The sequence below is a fragment of the Papio anubis genome, chromosome 1 (assembly GCF_008728515.1).
Source record: "Papio anubis isolate 15944 chromosome 1, Panubis1.0, whole genome shotgun sequence".
In the NCBI taxonomy this organism is placed as follows: domain Eukaryota; kingdom Metazoa; phylum Chordata; class Mammalia; order Primates; family Cercopithecidae; genus Papio; species Papio anubis.
In genome coordinates, this window is record NC_044976.1 from 145,657,257 (window position 1) to 145,677,326 (window position 20,070).

At 36.0% G+C, this 20,070-nt stretch overlaps 1 protein-coding gene across 1 annotated transcript in view; it reads left to right on the forward strand.

Annotated features, from left to right (window-relative positions):
* Window positions 1–20,070, forward strand: part of USH2A (usherin) — a 790,277-nt gene that overhangs the window by 241,365 nt on the left and 528,842 nt on the right. The window contains exon 20 of the mRNA XM_021927201.2: window positions 6,151–6,381. Within this exon, the coding sequence (XP_021782893.2) occupies window positions 6,151–6,381 (231 nt within the window). The remainder of the gene's footprint in view (window positions 1–6,150; window positions 6,382–20,070) is intronic.

Below are 20,070 nucleotides of genomic sequence, written 5' to 3' on the forward strand. Positions count from 1 at the left end.
GAAATAATGGATCCTCTTCTCTCTTCATGTGTAGGATGGTAGTTTTGTGCAAATTATTGTGATTGCCAGAACAATAACTGGTTAAGGTAATGTTTGTTCACCATGTTCACTGAACTTCTCTAAAAGCAGGGTTTGCTAGCTTTTCTTTATGTCACAGAACACATAGACAAATCATATTTGTATGCCATGCTAAGGTAAAGGAACAAGGTGGCTGAGAGCTGAAGGGGATAAACCAGAGGGGCTCCTGCTGGCCTCTCAGGAGCGAAGAGGATCAGGATGTCTGGCACCCATTCATGGCTTATTAACTTAGAAGTACTGCTTTAAATTATTCAATCAAAGAACTTTGAAACTGGAAGAGGTCCTAGACATAAATCAAGCCTGTCACTCTAACAATTGAAGTAACTGAAGAATAGAGAAACCTAATAATGGATTAACCAATGTTCCATATTGAGGGTCTTAAAGAGCTGATCTAGAGCCTACATTTTCTCCTCTCCAGATCTTCTAGTAATATGCGCTCCTGAAGATGACTTGTCAACAAAGAAGAAAATGGCAAAATATATTTTATTCTTTCTTCCCTGGTCAGATAATAGACAGTCAACAAGGTGGTGTTGAGTCATCCCTGAGAGTTTCTGGTGAAAACTTTTCCTCTTTAGGACACTGATTGGTGAGCAGCTACAGTGGCAAAGCTGCAGCAGAGAAATCATGGCTCATGATCTGAACTTCTTGTTTGTGTCCTGGTCCCAGTGCCCTTCTGCAAGTGTTTTGGCCTAGTAGGGTTTGGCAAATTGCTTTTCCTGGCATAGTTTTGCATTTCTGTGAAAAAGTCAAAATCATTTTCTATTGACAGGATGCTTATTAAGACTGTCTTATGTAGTCTGCTCCCCACCCACCCCTGAAACACAGAAAGACTGTTTATTCTTGAATTCTTGTCATCATCATAGAAAGTTGATGATGTCTTAAGCTGTTGACACAGCCATACAGTCTTCATAGGCCAAAAACGAACAGATTCCTTGAAAACAAATGAACAGATTCCATTTTAAAGACCAGTACCTCAGAAAGAGCTTTGTTCAGCTTTTAGTTCTTATCCTATGGTGCTCAAAATGCCACACTACATAAATTTTGCAAGTCTAAATGTATTCATTGTGATATACTACTGATTATGTTATAAAGTAATAAATGCTGCATGAAGAAGAATGCATATTATAACATTTTATAAAAGAATATCTATACATCAAATAGATAGAAAAGAAATCAGATTACCCCTATTAAAAATACAAATGCTATTTTAAAAGTACAAGAATTTTGTACTTTTATCCCAAGCAAAAATAGACACTTTATTCTTAGACATGATGGATAATGAACATTCATTTTAAACTTTGTATATTGTTCTTAGAAATAATGAATATTGAAGATTCATTTTAAACTTTACATTTACAAAACAATTTTCTATGTAAATACAGATAGATTTTGAATATAGATGAATTATATTCCTTAATAACATATAATTTGAAAGATTTGTTCTTGTAATGATAGTGCCTCGTATTTGTATAGAAACTTGTTTTGTAAAACATAAAGCAAATATACATATTGTTGTAGAAGCAATTGTTGTCAACGTATTTCACTGAAAATGTATCCTCATGTTGCAGATGGGAAAGCTGAAGCAGATATGTATTGAGGGATTTTTCTAAAATCACACAGATTTAGACATTAAAAAGTGAAATATAATTTTTAAAAGTCTACCAAATCCCTTTCATTATTCAGTGTTGTCTCCTAACGAACTGTTTTGTAAATTAACAAATCTTTAAAGATCATATTTATTTTTACCTGTAATTCTTTTCCTTTGAAAATCTGATGAATAATTCATCATTACCCCAATCTCATGGTGATTCTATGTGCGTGTATGTATGTGTGTTTAATGGTTCAGGAGTATCTATTTTTCTTCATATTCTACTTATATGTATGTGACACCAGTCTAGTTTAATTGATTGACAATTTCACTTAATTCCCCCTTCCAGCCTTAGAGGAACTCTGAAAAGAATAACTCTGTAGGATGTTCACCCTTTCAAACAGGCTTAGTTGACTCCTGTATGTGAAACTGTAAAACCCAACTGCTGGAATGTTTTTTGTTTTGTTTTTCTTTTAAGCAAGAGAATAAAAAATGTACTCTAGTTCTATTCATTCTCAGGAATTGACTTCTAAAGGACAGTCCCGTTACTTGGTGGAATAATTTCTCTGGGTATCAAGAGTTGCTCTACTACTTAAAGTTTAAATGGTAAACATTAATTTTAATGGACTCTCAAGAATTTCCCTATTGATTAGAATCACTTGGCCAAATTAAAACAAAAATGCGTGCTCCAATTTTCTGTAATTATTACACAAAAACGACAGAGTTGCCAGAATTCCTTTTGTTTAGTTTTGTTTTACTCTTAATCTATATTCCTGATTAAGACGTAATTTTTGGACTATGCTACAGATGGGGGAAGGAATCTGATTTCTGTGGTGGTGCTGAGCTTCAACATTATCTCCATTGAGTTGAGTGGTTGGAGTAGAGATGTATCAACTTTCAAACAAATGGGACCTGGAGAAAGGCTGCTTTCAAACAGCAATGAAACTCTTCAGTTTTTAAGATGTATAGGAGGCGTCTTCATTCTTCTTCATTTGGTTAAAATGGGAATCCTATTCTCAGCACACCAAATATGTATAATTTGTGATTCTTTATCTACATCTTTGGTGTCCAGTATGGTAGTCATGAATCATATGTAGCTATTTAAATTTAAAATACAGCTAATTAAAATTAAGAAATTTGAAATTCAATTTCTCATTCTCACTAGCTGCATTTCAGATGCTCAATAATCTAATTATAAGGCTAGTGGTTACCGTATTAAACATTACAGACCTAGAACATTTCCTTCACTGGAGAAAGTTCTATTGGATAGTACTGGTCTAGTAGTTTTGGGCTATTGGATATTACTAGACTAGTTTATGAAACTAAAAAGTTCTGGTCTCTGTGTCCCAAAACCCTAGGGAATCTAGCAAATTGCAATTTAAAAATTTTGTAATTGGTTCTTCATTGCTTCCCTGAGCCCAGGACTGAAAAATATTTGACAACCTTCCTTTCCCAGTTGAGATCATAGCCAAGAATGGCCTGCTAAAATTTTAATACAAATATGTAACTGTAAACTCTGAAGAGAGACTTGGTGGGTGAAGAAATTTCTGAATGACTTAGCCTTTTATTTTGTTTTGGATTATTTTGAAGTGAGATCGTAGCCTGTAGAATGAAATCTTTGAGAGTCTACCATTTAACTGATTTTTAGCAGAAAAAAATGCTAAGAGAAATTATGCATATAATTCACAGATTCATACATATATTAAAATAAAAATATCACATGGGCTGCAGTGGCAGAAAATAACCAGAATTGTTAATTATCTTTCTAACTTGATGAACTTTTTGCTCAGTGCCTTTTCTTTTTTACTAAAAGTTAAAACAGAATCAAAATGAATTGTTTCTCTTTGAAAAGCTGGCCCAAGGTCTAAAAAGTAACAGATAGTAATTGTTCTAAGTTGCTTTATGGTGAATTTCCTTTCGTGGTTTAAGGGCTTCAATTCTTATATCCACATCATTTTGATTTATATTTATTGAAACAGGCAATGACTTTGTGTCTGTGTATGGCTGTGTTAACACAGGTGTAAATTAAAAGTCCACAGACATAGTTTGGGCCCTTAATAAATAGGCTCAGTGATTATGACATTTGTTCCTTTCTCTACTTTCACTTTTCAAATCCAGCAGACACACTTAAAGGGGGAATGAATCTCAGCTCACAAACTCAAGTGTTTAAGGAAAAAAAGAATCAAACCAAAACAGACCTTCATTTTCAATAACTCAGCTGTTAATCTGAACCTCATTTCCAGCAAGTTGTAGGGAAAACCTTAATCTCAGTGACTCCTAGTGTTTCCCAGGAACCTTCAAAGAATTGCCAGTGTCCCACCACCTAAAAGCATGGCTAGGTCCCAATGTATGCAAGGGCGTGAGGCCACTACTACTCCAAGGCTAAGCCCACTCCTGGTGGTGGGGTCACTTCAGGGCCAGGGTGCTCTCTAGGACCAAGAGGCTGACCAAAGTTAGGTGCCTGGACCATTGTGTGTAAACTGCTGAACTCACAGGCTTGTTACTTTGTGCTGATGCTCTGTTTAACATTCAGAGTGGTTATTGCTTGTTTGCTTTAATTTAGATCAGTTTTTAAGCTTTAAAAATCAGAAAATTACATACAAAAGGAGCTTTTTGACCATAGAAGATATACAGATGGCAAATACACATAGGAAAGATGTTCTATATCATACGTCGTAAAGGGAAATGCAAATTAAAATAAGATACCACTACATACCCAGTAGAATGACCAAAATCTGGAACACTGACAACAAATGCTGATGAGGCTGTACAGTAGCAGGAATGCTCACTCATTGCTAGTGGGAATGCAAAATGGTACAGCCACTTTGGAAGACAGTGTCTTGCACAACCAAACGTGCTCTTATCGTATGATACAGCAATTGCACTTCTTGGTATTTACTCAACAGAATTTAAAACACAAAAGTCTGATATATAATTAGATATATAATTAGATGTGCATATATATGCACATCATAGCAGCTTTATTCACAATTACCAAAACTTGGAAACAACCAGAATATTCATCAGTCGATTAATGAATAAATAAACTATACTACATCCAGACAAGGGAAAATTATTTAGCATTAAATGAGCTATCAAATGATGAAAAGACATGAAGGAAACGTAAATGCATATTATTCAGTGAAAAAAGTCAGTCTACAAAGGCTACATGCTGTATGATTCCAACTATATGACTTTCTGGAAAAGGCAAAACTATGGAGATGAGTAGTTACCCAGGGTAGGGGGAAGGAGAGATGAATAGGCAGGACACAGAGAATGTTTTGGGTAGTGAAAATTTTCTGTATAATAGAATAATGATGGATTCATATCATCATACATTTGTCCAAAGCCAGAGAATGTAAACACCATGTGTAAGCCCCAGTGGAAACTACGGACTTCGAATGATAATGATGTGTCAATGCAGATTTATCTACTGTAGCAAATGAACCATTTGGGTGCTGGATGTTGGTACTGGAAAAGACTGTGCATGAGTGGGGAGATAGGGTAGAACTCTGTATCTTCTTCTCAATTTTTTATGAACATAAAACTGCTCTTAAACAATGGAATCTATTGGGTATAGTGGCACCTGTCTGTAGTCCCAACTACTTGGGAAGCTGAGACAGGAAGATTGCTTGAGCCCAGGAGTTCCAGGCTGTAGTGAGCTATCATTGTGCCTGTGCATAGCCACTGCACTCCAGCCTGGGCAACAATGTGAGACTCCATCTCTAAAACAAACAAACAAACAAAAAGGTTACCCCTGGCACATTGCCTATGGTGTAGCCATGTTCCACAGGAGCAATCAAAAATAAAAATAATACAAGTCTTTTTAAAAATGACTTTCTGACTTATTTTTACACAAGCACAAAGTTTTGGTAAACCTGTGTTAATATTCCTGCATTACCCATTGGTTGGCACGGATTATGCTTGGCCCCTGTAAATTACAGCACTGAGTTGAAGCCACTTTAAGGCGAGGGCCTCTGCTCTATAGGTTTAGTGCTAGTCATTGGCTGTAGGTTTCACTGCAGGATCCTTTGGCTCCAGGGTGAGGCAGCTTTTACTCAGCCAAGGGAATTTCTACACAGAAGCGGGCAGCCGTGAGCCATCAGAGACCAACAGGCACAGAAACTGGGCCATTGGGGTACCTCCTTGGTAAAGGGACTGTGGTTGGGGCACCATCCAGATTACAGCAGCTACTATAATATATAAGATCTATTATTTAGCTAAAAAGAATAGAGAAGTTATTTTCAAGAAAAAAATTAATTTGAAAGTTTTGTGTGAAGTATGTTGGCTATTTAAATTTTGTTTCACTGCTTTTAAGATAAACTCTATCTTTTCAGTTCCTAGAACCATACAGATACTTGAAACCACAACTGATTTGATTTTAAGTGTGATATATACAAGTACATATATGCATATATGTGAATGTGTGTGTCTAGAGACAGAAACCAAATTCTTGAATGTAACAACTGTTTTCTAATATTTAGCACCAGCACAACTGAGGCCTCCTCTAGTTAAAGGAATCAACAGCACAACAATCCATCTTAGGTGGTTTCCACCTGAAGAACTGAATGGACCCTCTCCTATATATCAGCTGGAAAGGAGAGAGTCATCTCTACCAGCTCTGATGACCACGATGATGAAAGGAATCCGTTTCACAGGAAATGGGTATTGTAAATTTCCCAGCTCCACTCACCCAGTCAATACAGACTTTACTGGTAAGTGTGTTTGACATTGCTTTATTTAGGAGACACGAAGGTCCAAAATGTTTTCTATTATTTTGATATCCCTTTACAATGAATTTTTATTATACATACTTATAGAAATACTAATTCAGCCCTTCGATAACTTTTGCATGATGGTGTCAGCATGTCCATCTTTACAGAATTCTGGGGAAAAATAAGTCAGGTAAGTGAAGGAAAGGAAAAAAAAAAAGATGCAGGTGAAGAAGCAGCCTTATTGGATCAAAGTATATGCTTTGTATTTGTATTTTTGCGAAGTATTTGCCAGGATATGTTTCTTGAAATATTATTCACTGTGTTCTCTGAGCAAATGAGTTTGCAAAATGCCTTCATGCTATTGGAGATTCTCAGTGTGCACCAGGTTACTAAAACTCCAAAAAGCATTGTAAGAATGCTATTTAACTTTGCTTAGCTAATCATGCCTGACAGATATTTGATGTAACATTTTCTTTTTCTTTCTCTCGCTCTTTCTTTCTTCCTTTTTTCACTGTGGCAACTTAATATCTCATGTTCTATGAAGAACATTGTAGGAAAAACTAATCCCAGAGGAAACGTAACTCCTCTAGGCCAGGACTACGGTAAAGCAAGTGAGGCTCTTGCCTCAGTCACAAAATTTAAAGGCACTAGAAAACTCAGCATTGATGTAAATATTTTAATGTAATATTTTTAAAAATGAAAATCAATGTGAAAACACTACAAAAGTATTATCAAAAGCTTAAATAAAGACAGATTGGACCCTGTACCGGCACAATCCTGCCTCACTGGCCTTACCCTGCTCGTGGCGTTACTAGTACCACAATATTTTGGAAGTCCCATGACCTCTGTGAATTACAGCTTCTAATAGCATGATTTCAGTATAGCCGTAACAAATTCAACTATTTATAATACGTACTTCACTTATCCAATTTTTAAAAACATTTACGAGGTATAAGATATATATTATTCTGTAAATTCATAAAGATGTTCGTTTAATTATCCATGAGAAAGTCATTTTGGAGCAAATAGTCTTTAAAATACTGCATATGTGAAGACAATGAAATGGAATTAGAGCTATAAAAATTTATATTGTTTTATTTTTACCTAAAATAGTAAATAGTTTGCTTTTCGTTGAGGCTGGCTGCGGATGCACCTTTGTAATGAATCATGATTATATTCTAGCTGAGATATATTGAGATTAATGCATGCTTAACTACTCTCCCAGTACGTCAAAATCATCGCAGAGTATTAGAAATTGAATCATTGAGCTAAAATGCTTGACTTCTGCTTTTTATTCGTAAAATGGCAAAAAAGAAAAGAAAAAATAGTTAAGGAAAAGGAACACATGAATAATAGTAAAAGTCTTTTCCCAAATGAAAATAGAAACTACTGCCCTGGTCCAATATTTGGCTTGTGATGTGTTTCTTCCAAGGAATAGCATCCGTTTCCATTCAACTGGGCATAGCTGCTGCAAGGATGTCAGCTTGGATTTGCAGGCTAGCCAGCAGACAGATTTTTGATGGGATCACCTACTGTTGTTGCAGTGAAAGATAGAGTGGCCCGTCCACCGTTAATAAATTTAGTCATCCTCGCTATCTCCCTTGCCGGCCTTATACTCTGAGGTGCAAGGGCTAGGGGCAGATGCAGTGTCTGGGAAGTTTTCCAAATTCCTCTTTAAAAAAGTTAGGCTGTAAACACTGGCCTCACTAAGCAGGATCCTTCTGTCTGTAACAAAGCCTCCAGCTGCACAGAAAATGTGCTTGGAGTACACATCATTTGAAGGACAAGGCAGGGAGATCACAATTTTGGCTTGAACTGCTCCCTGGAGCTTTGGTGATTCCTGGAGAGTGAGAAGTTCTTCTGTGTTCAGGCACATTCTGGGACATTGCTGATGCCCTTTTTAATGGTAGCTTGACTTTACTTTTAAGACTCCCTTTAACTTTTAATATAACCAGGTATATACTAAATTATTGGTTTGATCCTTTGGCTGACTTGCCAGGTTTGATTGAATAATTTTATTGAGTTGTACCAAAGCCTAACTAAATGTCCCCGATTAATGAGCTAGGACAAGTTTTCAAAACCAACTCAATAACTTTCTGTAAACTTGCACTTTCCTAAATAGAGAGGTAAGCATACAATTAGCATCTTACATTATTCTTACTGATAAATTCTCCTATCCAATCCCTCTGCAACCCTATAAAGTAGCTCTTTTTACCCTTGTAGTGCAGGAGGAAAAGAGGCTCAAGTGAGTGACTTGCCCATTGTGCCACAGCTATTGAATTTCAGGGTTGAAATGTGACCTGGAGCCTTCCAAATTTAAAGGCAAGGTCTCTGCTACAGGGTGGAAAGGAACTTTTGTAGCCTGTTCTTTGGAAGTGTTAGAATAGGAAGTATATAAAAGTAAGAAAGAGGGATAGGAGGTGAAATAATTATCACCCAAACATTCCTTCTCTAATACTGCTAAACTTTTTGGATTTGTCTTTCAGTTAGTTTCAGCCTCCAAACAGCAAGTAGTGTTGGCATTATTTATTCATTTATTTGTATCCCCAAAGACATGTAAGGATTTTTTTTTATATATAGCGATTAAACCCAGAGTGTTACTAGGAGCTAGGTGTTTAAGATATAAATAACATTATGTGAAATGGGCTGAAGTGCTATGCGTTAAACAGTGCTTTCAACTTATATTCCTTTATATTTCATACAGTTTTTATATTCTGAGACAAATTTAATGAGCAAATCCTTGAACCCTCTAATATGATGAATTACATTTTTAAAAGTTAATAACTTTAAGATAAACTAAGATGTCCTTTATTTTGAATTATTCAATTCAAAATCTCAAACTTCAACTAAAATGACTTCTGAATAGAAATATCAATTAGTACTCAAAGACAAATATAAGGTTGATGTACATAATTATACATATTTTATATATGAAAAGATAAGTTAGATTGTACCCATCGATGACAGGAATTATAAATGCATTCATAACACATTTCATGGCCATGAGCATTATGTTGAAAGTCTCAGTAAGAAATATCTCATTATTGTAGTACAAGAAAGAGATATCTTATACAACTTAGGCCTCTTTCATATTTGCTTTAAATATTTTTATCTTACACAATAGAAAGAGAATAATTCAAGCATATGAATATATGCCCTAAAATGTTAATATTGTAAATTATCAAACTTAGTACTGTAAATAAACTCTGTCAATTTCTACCTTTGGGCAGAATAAAGAACCAGCAAAAGCTATTTTGAGACCTGTTTTTGCTTCCTTTTCTTTTCTGATACAAGTATTCTTTTAAAAATCTAATCTCCAGGAAGAATGTATTATCAGTCATTTACATCATAGTTTAAATTTAAAATAATTAACTCTCTGTATATGATTATGAGGACTTCAAAGAAGATTAACTGATAAATTAGTTTCAAATCCAGGCCCCATTATTTATTAGCTAAATGTAATTAGACAACCCATTTAATCTTTTTTGTGCTTCTGTTTCCTTTTCTTTAAAATTAAAATAATTCTACTTACAATATTGGTATCTAGCAGGTAGGTGAGGATTTAAAGTAGATAGGCCATCTAATGAACTTTGCACGGTGTCTACCACAAAGATTATTTAGTACTCATTAAACATTAGCTATTAGTTATTATTCATTTAACAAATATTTATTAATTGCCTACTATGAGACAGGAGATTTCCTGAGTAAGAGTATTCTGCAGTTATAAAATCAACATTCTATTAATTTATTTGCTGTTACACATGCAAAATATGTTTGCTCAAATGTTATATCTGGGGCATGAGTAATATGCAATATTCCATATTAAAATGTGATACTTAATTTTGCTATTGAAAATAGTTAAATTAATTGACCTAGTGGTGAGGACTTGGGCAAACTACTTTTCTGAGTGTTTAATGTTGCTAATCTATTAAATTGGGGATTTTGTTGGGTGATCAATGCTTCTAACCTCTAAAATTCCAATTCTATGAATATAGAATATTTAGGAGGCACCGCAATCCAAAACACAGGCTGTAACTGTGGCATCTGTGAGTTAAAAAGCACCTAGAGTTTAAAATAAATTGTTTGCTATAATATTATGTTTATTAATAAAATTTAAGATTGATATAAATTTACTATTTTTCTCTAATTTAAGAAACTTAGTGATATGGGCAGAATTCAACATAAAATAGATATTCAATTATGGGGTCATATCAGATGTTATAAAGAAGGTAGAAAATTAAAATAGCTTCATGATCTTATAATTGGGCAATGATATAAACAATCATGGTGAAATAGGGACCTGGTTACATGGGGTTAACAATACATTCTTCTTCCAACACAGGAATAGCAAATAGAGTCTCCCCTCGCGTATGCAACTAGAAGGGGATATCACTGTGTCTTTGGAGAGGAAAAAATCATGCTTATTTTTTTTTTCAGGGGTGCAGAGTAAATCTACTTGATTTACACAAAGAATTTAGTTCTTTCCTTGTAATGCTAGTAATCCAAATGGAACCTGGTAAAAACAGCAACTAAAATACTGCTCAGATTGGCATTCCAAAGGTGACCCTCTTTCTCCTTGTCACTTATTTTTTCCTATTAGTGAAAACAGGTCCATGATCATTTGGGGGAAGGTTTGACTATTGTAGTATCCAGATGCCAATCACACCAGCCTTTTAAACTGCCTTTACTGGTGACCCTGCCCAGAAATCAGGAACTGCCTTTGGGGAGATCTTTGTAGCAAACCACTGGGGAGATGAGCACACACATGCACCTGGATATAATTCCCTTTTATTTGTCTTCACGAGAAATGTGATTACTGATGTTGAATATCTTGCAGATGAGAACTCTGTACAGTTTCTTCATAATAATGATGTTCAAGGACACTAAATGATTGTCATACATTTTTGTATCATAGTATTCACTTTCCCAAAAATGGCTGAACTAAAATGCTTTAGAATACAAAATGCAATTAATTACCAAGGGATGAAAAAAGAAATGCAGCCACCAAAAAATCAATATGTTTTAAGAGGATATTTTTTATTTCTTTTGCTCTATAATATTTGTGCCTTATTGTTATTAGTTTTTATTATTTTTAGTGAATTGGGACATTTAAGCACTTCATTAAAAGAAAGCTGATTATAAGCAGTTATACTGAAGGTGCAAGTAGGGCAAACTTCTTCAGATAGATTAATTAGTAAAAGCATATTAATTCTGACCTTCAACACCCTTGGTGTCCCAGTATTTGTTTTTCTTGGAGTAGGAGCAAGTATTTTGCCAGAAAGCTCTTGAAAAAAAGAAAAAACAAAACAACTAAACAAAGCCCCAGTTCTTTTCAAGACCGATTTAAATCACAAATTTTACCTAACTTTGATGTTAGTTTTTGGTCCTAGTTATTGAAAAACAAATATAATAATCTACTATGTGTCCTAGAAGTTTAATGAACAGGCAGTAATTACACTAAAAAAGTAAACGAAAGAGTAAGAACATGGTATGTAGGAGCAAAGTAAAGGAGAAAATTCTCAGGCAGTGACAAAACTCTGCTGTGTTTTCTGATTATGAAACAATCAGAAGAGATGAGAATGTCTAGTTGAGTTAATCAGTTTGGACTGAGGACAAGGACCAAAATGCATATCTTCTTAGAATAACAGAAGTCACACTGATCCATGATAACTAGAGATATGGAGAAGTAAACATCAAGACTCTATATTTTTTATTATATTTAGTAAAGAGGTATAAGTAAGTTCCTAGGAAATGCCTTCAGATGACATTGATGGCATTGACAGATGGGAGAGAACCATTATTTCCCCATTCACCAAATTCATCATCAGGCCAATTTAAGGATGCATGTGTTTTAACCCCTGCCTTTTAAAAGTGACTTATTTTGAAGTACATTCCTATAAGTTTCCCTTTGTTTGAAATATTAATATGAGGTAGCTGGTAAGCTGAGCCAACACTGAAAACAAACTGTTTTTGTTAGCTGTTAGCAGTATTTTAGTTAACTTAAAGCATCTGTTTTTGTCCATCACTGTTAAAATTTTTCAAAATGCATTGTCACCAGATATAAAAATGACACATGTATTCCTATATACTCATGCCACATGCATGAACATATGTTTCCCATGAGGTCTCTGGGTTTTCCACAACCACTCAATGGGTTCTCCTTGCCTGCTGCCTAGACAGAGCCAATTTATCAAGACAGGGGAATTGCAATAGAGAAAGAATTTAATTCACATAGAGCCTGCTGTACTGTACGGGAGACTTGAGTTTTATTATTAGTCAAATCAGTCTCTTGGAGAGTTTGGGAATCAGAGTTTTTAAGAGTAATTTGGCTGGTGGGGGGCAGGGAAGTGGGAGTGCTGATTGTTTGGGTCGGACATGAAATCCTAGGGAGTCAAAGCTATCCTCGGGCCGGGTGCGGTGGCTCAAGCCTGTAATCCCAGCACTTTGGGAGGCCAAGACGGGCAGATCATGAGGTCAGGAGATCGACACCATCCTGGCTAACACAGTGAAACCTCGTCTCTACCAAAAAACACAAAAAACTTGCCGGGCGTGGTAGTGGGTGCCTGTAGTCCCAGCTACTCGGGAGGCTGAGGCAGGAGAATGGTGTAAACCTGGGAAGTGGAGCTTGCAGTGAGCTGAGATCCGGCCACTGCACTCCAGCCTGGGTGACAGAGTGAGAGTCCGTCTCAAAAAAAAACAAAAAACAAAAAACAAAACAAAGCTGTCCTCTTGTGGTGAGTCAGTTCCTGGGTGTGGACCACAAGATCAGACGAGCCAGTTTATCAATCCTGGTGGTGATAGCTGATCCCTGGAGTTAAGGGTCTGCAAAAATATCTCAAGCACTGATCTTAAATTTTCCAATAGTGATGTTATCCCCAGGAGCAATTTGGGGAGTTTCAGAATCTTGCAGCTGGAGGCTGCATGGCTTCTAAACCATCATTCCTAATCTTGTAGCAAATTTTTAGTCATACGAAGGTAGAGAAGTCCCCAGGCAAGAAGGGGGTCTATTTAGGGAAAAGGCTGTTACCATGTTTGTTTCAAAACTGAATTATAAACTAAATTTTTTCCCCAAAGTTAGGTCAGCCTTTGCCCAGCAATGAGCAAGGACATATTCGAGGTTATAAGTAAGATAGAGTTAGTTAGGCTAGGTCTCTTTCACTGTCATAACTTTCTCAGTTATAACTTTTGCAAAGGCAATTTCATTTCTATATAGTCTCAAATAATACCTGCTCAAATTGTCCAGCGTCTTTTCTGCCAATATGTTGGTATTTTGGAATCTTTTCAAAGACTTCATTGCTTAAAAAAATGGTGCTGCTTGACATTTTGTATCAATATAACACAGATTACTTTTAATTTCCCTTTCATTCAGCTTAAATGGGTAGGAAAAGGAACTTTGAGCAGAAAAAGGATCACAATTGGTCAGCAATGGTAGTGAAACTAGCAGCTTTGAAGATGATTGGTTTTTGATTTAGTAAGATGAGTTATTTTCTGTATGCTTTCTAGAAAAAAATAGTTAAAACATTAAAAAATGTGTAGTTACAGTTATTTTATACCAGTTACAGCACTCTTGAAGAATATAGATTAAGTTTCTTTCTGTGCAGATAGAGAGGAATCTGGGAACATCATCGTCAAAATGCCATCTCTTTCAAAACTTGGTTCTAGTGCTCTAAATAAATGTTTCAGAAGATTATGCACTAATGTTATTGGCAGCAAATTCATATGGATCTGCAGCCACCTCAATTTTTGTCTTCTCAGAAGAAAGAATTTGATTGATAGGACATAGACAGATTAAGAGACCAAGGCAAATTTTAGAGCAGGAGTGAAAGTTTATTAAAAAATTTTAGAGCAGGATTGAAAGGAAATAAAGTATACTTGGAAGAGGGCCAAGTGGGTGCCTTGAGAGATGATTTGACCTTTGACTTGGGGTTTTATATGTTGACATGCTTCCAAGATCTTGCGTCCCTTCTCCCCTGAGACTCTTGGGGTGGGCTGTCCACATGTGCAGTAGCCTACTAGCAATTGGGAGGAGTTGATTGTGCAGTGTGTTTACTGAAGTTATAGGCATGCTCACTTGAGGCATGTTTCCTTACCAGTTAAGTGTTCCCAGAAGGTCATATACTGGTTAAACTCCACCGTTTTCCTCTTAGTGCGCATGCTTGAGCTCACTCACCCAACTCCTGATCTCTCATTGGGAAGCTGCTGATCACCAGTCTCAGGTGTTTCTATCTATAGGGAGACTGCCTTTCCCTGGCACTGGCTGAGACAAATTCTTATTGTTTTAGAGAGACAGTGTAATAACTATCACCTGATGGTTGCCTGACATTTCTGGTGGGGCGTTGGAGGGGGTTGTGCTTCTCTTGCCCTGCCCTTAGTCTAACTACCAAGTGTAACACTAATAGTTTCATTTAAGTGGGGGAAATGTTAAGTAATAATACGCAAACCACATTTAAGGTCTATATATTGAAGGAGGCTCACAAACATAGCCATAGGACATTTGTTTGGAGCTTTGAAAAGGGAGGCTCAGTTCCTTACATTCTCTTGACTGATGAGCCGTTTCCATTTGGAAATTCTTCGACTTTAGTGCAACTTCAAAAGAAAGGCATGAGAAAGAAGGAGAGAGGAAGAAACCCTCAAGCCATCTAACATCATCTCTGGCAATGGTGGCCATATCATTTTCACAAGCAAAGGGTATCCTTGGGGAATATCATAAAGGAAGAATAAGGACTTAAGGGAAACCTGTGGGAATGATTGAATGATCATCCCTCCAGCAGATAATTAAAAATCAATGTAGATGCATTTTTCTCAGCTTCTTCCCTTCATTTTTTTTTCCTCTCCTGAAACCTGTTCTTCCTTCTGTGTGCACCATCCACAGTGAATATCACTGATTGTCTTAGGCAGAAGCCTTGGAACTCTCCTTGAATTGACACTTGAACTATTCATTCCCTTCCTCCCATTCTATCAATGATTCCTCCTCTGGCCATTCTTCCTTGGATGCATCTCTTGGAATTACCTGCTGGTCCTACAGCTACTGCCTAGTCCAGACCTAGGTTGTGGGCTTCTCTGCCAACAGTTTCAGTCTTCTCCAGGCTGTTATTCAAACTAATGATTTTTATTGACATTCTCTTGTGTAAAACCTTTTAATGGTTTCCCAGTGAGAGATGCCCTGCACAAACTCTTTTCTGCTTACCTGCTTTCTACCCATATACCTCCTCATCTCTCCAGCCACGGACTGGTTTATTCTCCAGCTCTAGACCATTTTTTAGTCCTAGTACTTGAATGTAGCACACTCTCGGATGCCCATCTTTTTGAACATATTGATACCTTTGCCTGGTATGCTCTCATCTATTTGCAAGTACGTCGCTTTCCTTTCACCTGGCTAATTGCTACTCATCGTGAAAGGGTTAGCTTAGCTGTTCCCCTAAATAAACTTCCAGCAACACCAGCCTCCTCCCATGCCAAATCTGGGTTGAGGACCTCTCTTATGTACTACTATAGAAACCAATAATTACTCTATTTTAGCTCTTACCACACTCTACTAAAACTGGTTGTTCAGGGAGCTAAGCTATGAGGACACAAAGGCATAACGATGATACAATGGACTTTGGGGACATGGGGGAAAGTGTGGGATGGGGTGAGGGATAAAGAAACTACCCATTGGGTACAGTGTACACTGCTCAGGTGATGGGTGTACCAAAATCTCAGAAATCAACACTAAAGAACGTATTCATATAACCAAATACTGCCTGTTCCCAAAAAACCTATTGAATAAAAACAACTGGTTGTTTGCTTATCTATGTTTCATGTAGACTGAAATTATGACTATCTTTTTCATGCTTATAACATTTGCATCTTGCACAGCATAAGACATTTACTAGATACTCAATATATATTTATTAACTAAATGAGTGATAGAAAAGAGGGAAATCCAAAAGATGGATCACTTAGCTATAAGAATTATTTAATGGTGAAATTCATTATGCATTTGAATATAGTTCACATTTTTGAAAGTATTGATGGGTTAGAGTGATAACTCAATTTATTTAGTCTCTATTGGCCTTAGATGTATAAGAAAGTATATTTTAAACTGTATAGTACCAGAAACAAAAAGAAATTTCTTGTTAATGGTCCTCAGTTATTGGCAAAGTTACTGGTACACCAGTTGTTAGAGCTAGAATGTTCTTTCAAAAATTGTTTTCTGCCCCACCATAGCTACCACATTGTGTTGCTGAAAACTAGGTGGTTGCGCATCTCTTAGATACATGATCTCCTTAGGCTTATTAAATTTTGAGGTTAATGAATATTTTGACACTTTTACCTATACATATCATTAGGGCTTATTGCAATAGGTTTAAGATGACAGTCATAATAAACATATACAGTACAATAAAAAGCACTTTTAATCTTGAAAGTGCTTTATAAACAACAGTGATCAATGCTATGGATGGATTAACAGCATCATACTGATTGAATTCTATTTCAAGGGCAATGGAGGTATTGATGTTGGCAATCTAGTTCAGAAAGTGGCAATGGCTGTAGTAAATAGTGCAGGTTCTGGAGTCAGACTCCCCAAGTTTCAAATCTGGCTCCCCAACATGCTGGTGGGCAACTTTGCACAAGTCATTCCCCCAGTGTGAATCTCAGTTTCTTCATCTGTTAAATGGCAGGTTGTAAGGTTTCAATGCAGGAATCACTGTAAAGGGTTAGTTCACAGTATCTTAGTATTGTGTATGTATTTATGACCAGCATTCTGTAATTCTGGACTTCAATCATGTGCCTTTCCATTGCATACATATATTTTATGTCCCTAAGCCACATAAATCTTGATGATACTTCTTTATGACCTCTCTCTACTACACGGTACTCTGATCATTCACTTTATTTTACTTGTTCTGTGAAACTCTGACCTTTGTTTTTTGTTGTCGTTGTTACCTTTCTTCTTCCACTAGAAGCATACATGGTCTGCATCTCATTTCTCCACATCTATTTAAACAGCCAACTTTAAATGTTATGTGTACTTACAAACCTAACTCTATTTTTCCCCCATCTCCACAATCAGTCTTCTCGAAACTATGTGTCATTTTCTCATGGATGAATCACTCCTCAATCTACTGTCATTTGGATTCTTTTCTTCCACTTCTTTATTGGAAATACTTTCTTCCAGATTATCGACAGTTTTCAAGTCAGTGAAATTTCCTTAATCCTCACCCTATGTGCCAATAAATAATATTGGTGCCATTTTGTCCGTTTAAAAAATAGGAAGAAACTAAATATTTCTCACTAGGTTTCTCCTTCTATTTTCCCTAAACTGTGTTTCAAGCTTTGATACTGCTTTCTACATCCCCCTTTACATGGAAGAGTTTAATCATTCATTTGGTTCGTATGCAGTATTTTCCCTATTTCACTCCACTAGCTGATGTTATGATTGCTGTTGTAAAAAGGATGTTGAGCAACACAAGTATGATTCCTAACCTTAGGGAGCTTAAAGTCTTGCAGTGAAATCATGCATCAAACATGTAATTAAGTAATTACAAGTGACTTCTGTCTTCAGCTATGAGGCATATAAAAAAATCCTCCTGCTGAGAAAAGAGATAGAAGCTGGACAGAATTTCTTAAAACTATGGTTAAAGACATAAGTGAGTAACAAAGGCTTCTAGCACTTGTGAGATCAAGATCCCAGATATAAGAAAAAACATGTAAGTGAGCCTTTTAAATTATCTTTGTTTTTTTTTTTTCTTTTTTCCTTCTGTTTTGTTTGTTAATTCCTCTATTGCATAGTCTTAGGGAAAAAAAAAAGACAGGCAAAAAATTAGACTCTGGGTGGGGTCCTGGTATACATGCTAGGTTTTCAACTGAAATCCTATTAGAGCAAATCATAAATAGGCTTTTCTTCCTCAGATAAAGCCTCAATTCATCTTAACTATTAATGATACTAATGAGATAAAAGTTATTTTTTGCCAAAAATATTTAGATATGATGTGAAAGGAGATCACATCAACCAGAGTCCCAGAGTGTACAATTTTTTCGTACACAATGTCAGGCATTCAATAAAAAATTAACAGGCATGCCAGAAAATAGGGTCAAATAACCAAAAGGTAAGATAAATAAAACGAAAAATAGAAACATATCCTCAAGTAATTCAGCTATATAGAAATACATGTTTGCATACCCATATAGGCATATGCACACATACACATACAGGTATATATGCATATATCCAGACACAGACTTTAAAATAACTATAATTAATATTAGCTACAAAATCAATGAAAATGTTCAGAATTTAAGCAGCAAATGGGAATATATTAGAATAGGAATTATAGAGCTGAGTAACAGCTGAAGTTAGAATCTCAGTAGATAAAATACCAATTCCATCACTGATAAAGTAAATAGTTTCATTCTTAATATCGTATGCAACAATGTAAGTTGGGAGCAAAATATATTTAAAACACCTATTTGTAGCCATTTTATGGCAACAGTGCAGAGCTACTATGCTTAAGTGAAGAAAAGCAAATGAATTGAGTTGCACACAGCTGGAATTACTGAGCTCAAGCAGAGGCATTAGTATATCTGGTAAAGGAATAAAAACCGGAATTCGAGGCTACAAAAGTAGCTCAGATTTGGAGGGTAGGTGCCCAGAGAGAAGAATGATGCTGAAAAATAATCCAAAAATTCTGTGTAACAATTCTTTTTTTGGTCCTTGGCCAACATTTAGAATAATCCTATGAGAAACATAGCAGAGAAGACCTGCTTGGTAGCTGGAGCTAAGCAGAGATTTCAGAGGTAACATAGAGCTAAGGATACACACATGGAGTTTAGACTTAACCAGAGTAGAGAAACCTTGGTGAACACTCTGAGCTTTCACTCAACTCTCCAAAAGTCCGTCCTTTATGAGTAAATTCCCCTAATTCCCATGCTGTAGGAATAAGGGCTATTCCTTAGGAACATTGAGATAACTGAAACAGATTCACCATAGTGATGCCTAAAGCCAAGGCTTAGTAAGGTCAAGGTAATCTGATAATTTTACTTCTTGTCAAAAGAGAATTTTGCATTCATTAGTAAAAGATGAAATAATCCAGAGGTTTTACTATGGGTCATCCATAAAGTGACCAATAGTGAAATACTAATCGTCGATAGAGGCAGATGAAGACTTCAAAATAACTTCAGTTAATGTTAAGAGAAAATAAAGGACAAGGTGGACAGAAAGGATGATAAGATAAAAAATATTTCAATGCAAAATTGTAATCTGTACAGTAATTAATAGGAAAAATAGTATGTAAAGTAAAATACCTGAAGTGAGGAGAATATTGATGAGTTACACAGATGGAACATTGCAGAAGGCAAGATTAGAGAACTCAGTGGTCAATTGTAATTGTCCAAACTGAAGCATAGCAAGAAGAAGTGAAAACATGAAAAAAAGAGCAGCATGTAAGAGATGTATGGAACATAGGTGTATTTGAGGACCAAGAAGGAAAAGAGTGAAAGAATGAGACGAGTAATATTGTAGAATAGCCAAGTATTACTAAATATGAAAAATAAAAAGCTTAGCAAACTGTAAGCAGGGCAAATATAAGGAAAGCCATATCCAGGTATATTATAGTCAAATTGCTTAAAATAAAAGACAAAGAAAAACCGTCAGAAGCACCTGGGGAGGGTGGGGAGACAGTGGAACAAAAATATGAATGATGTCTG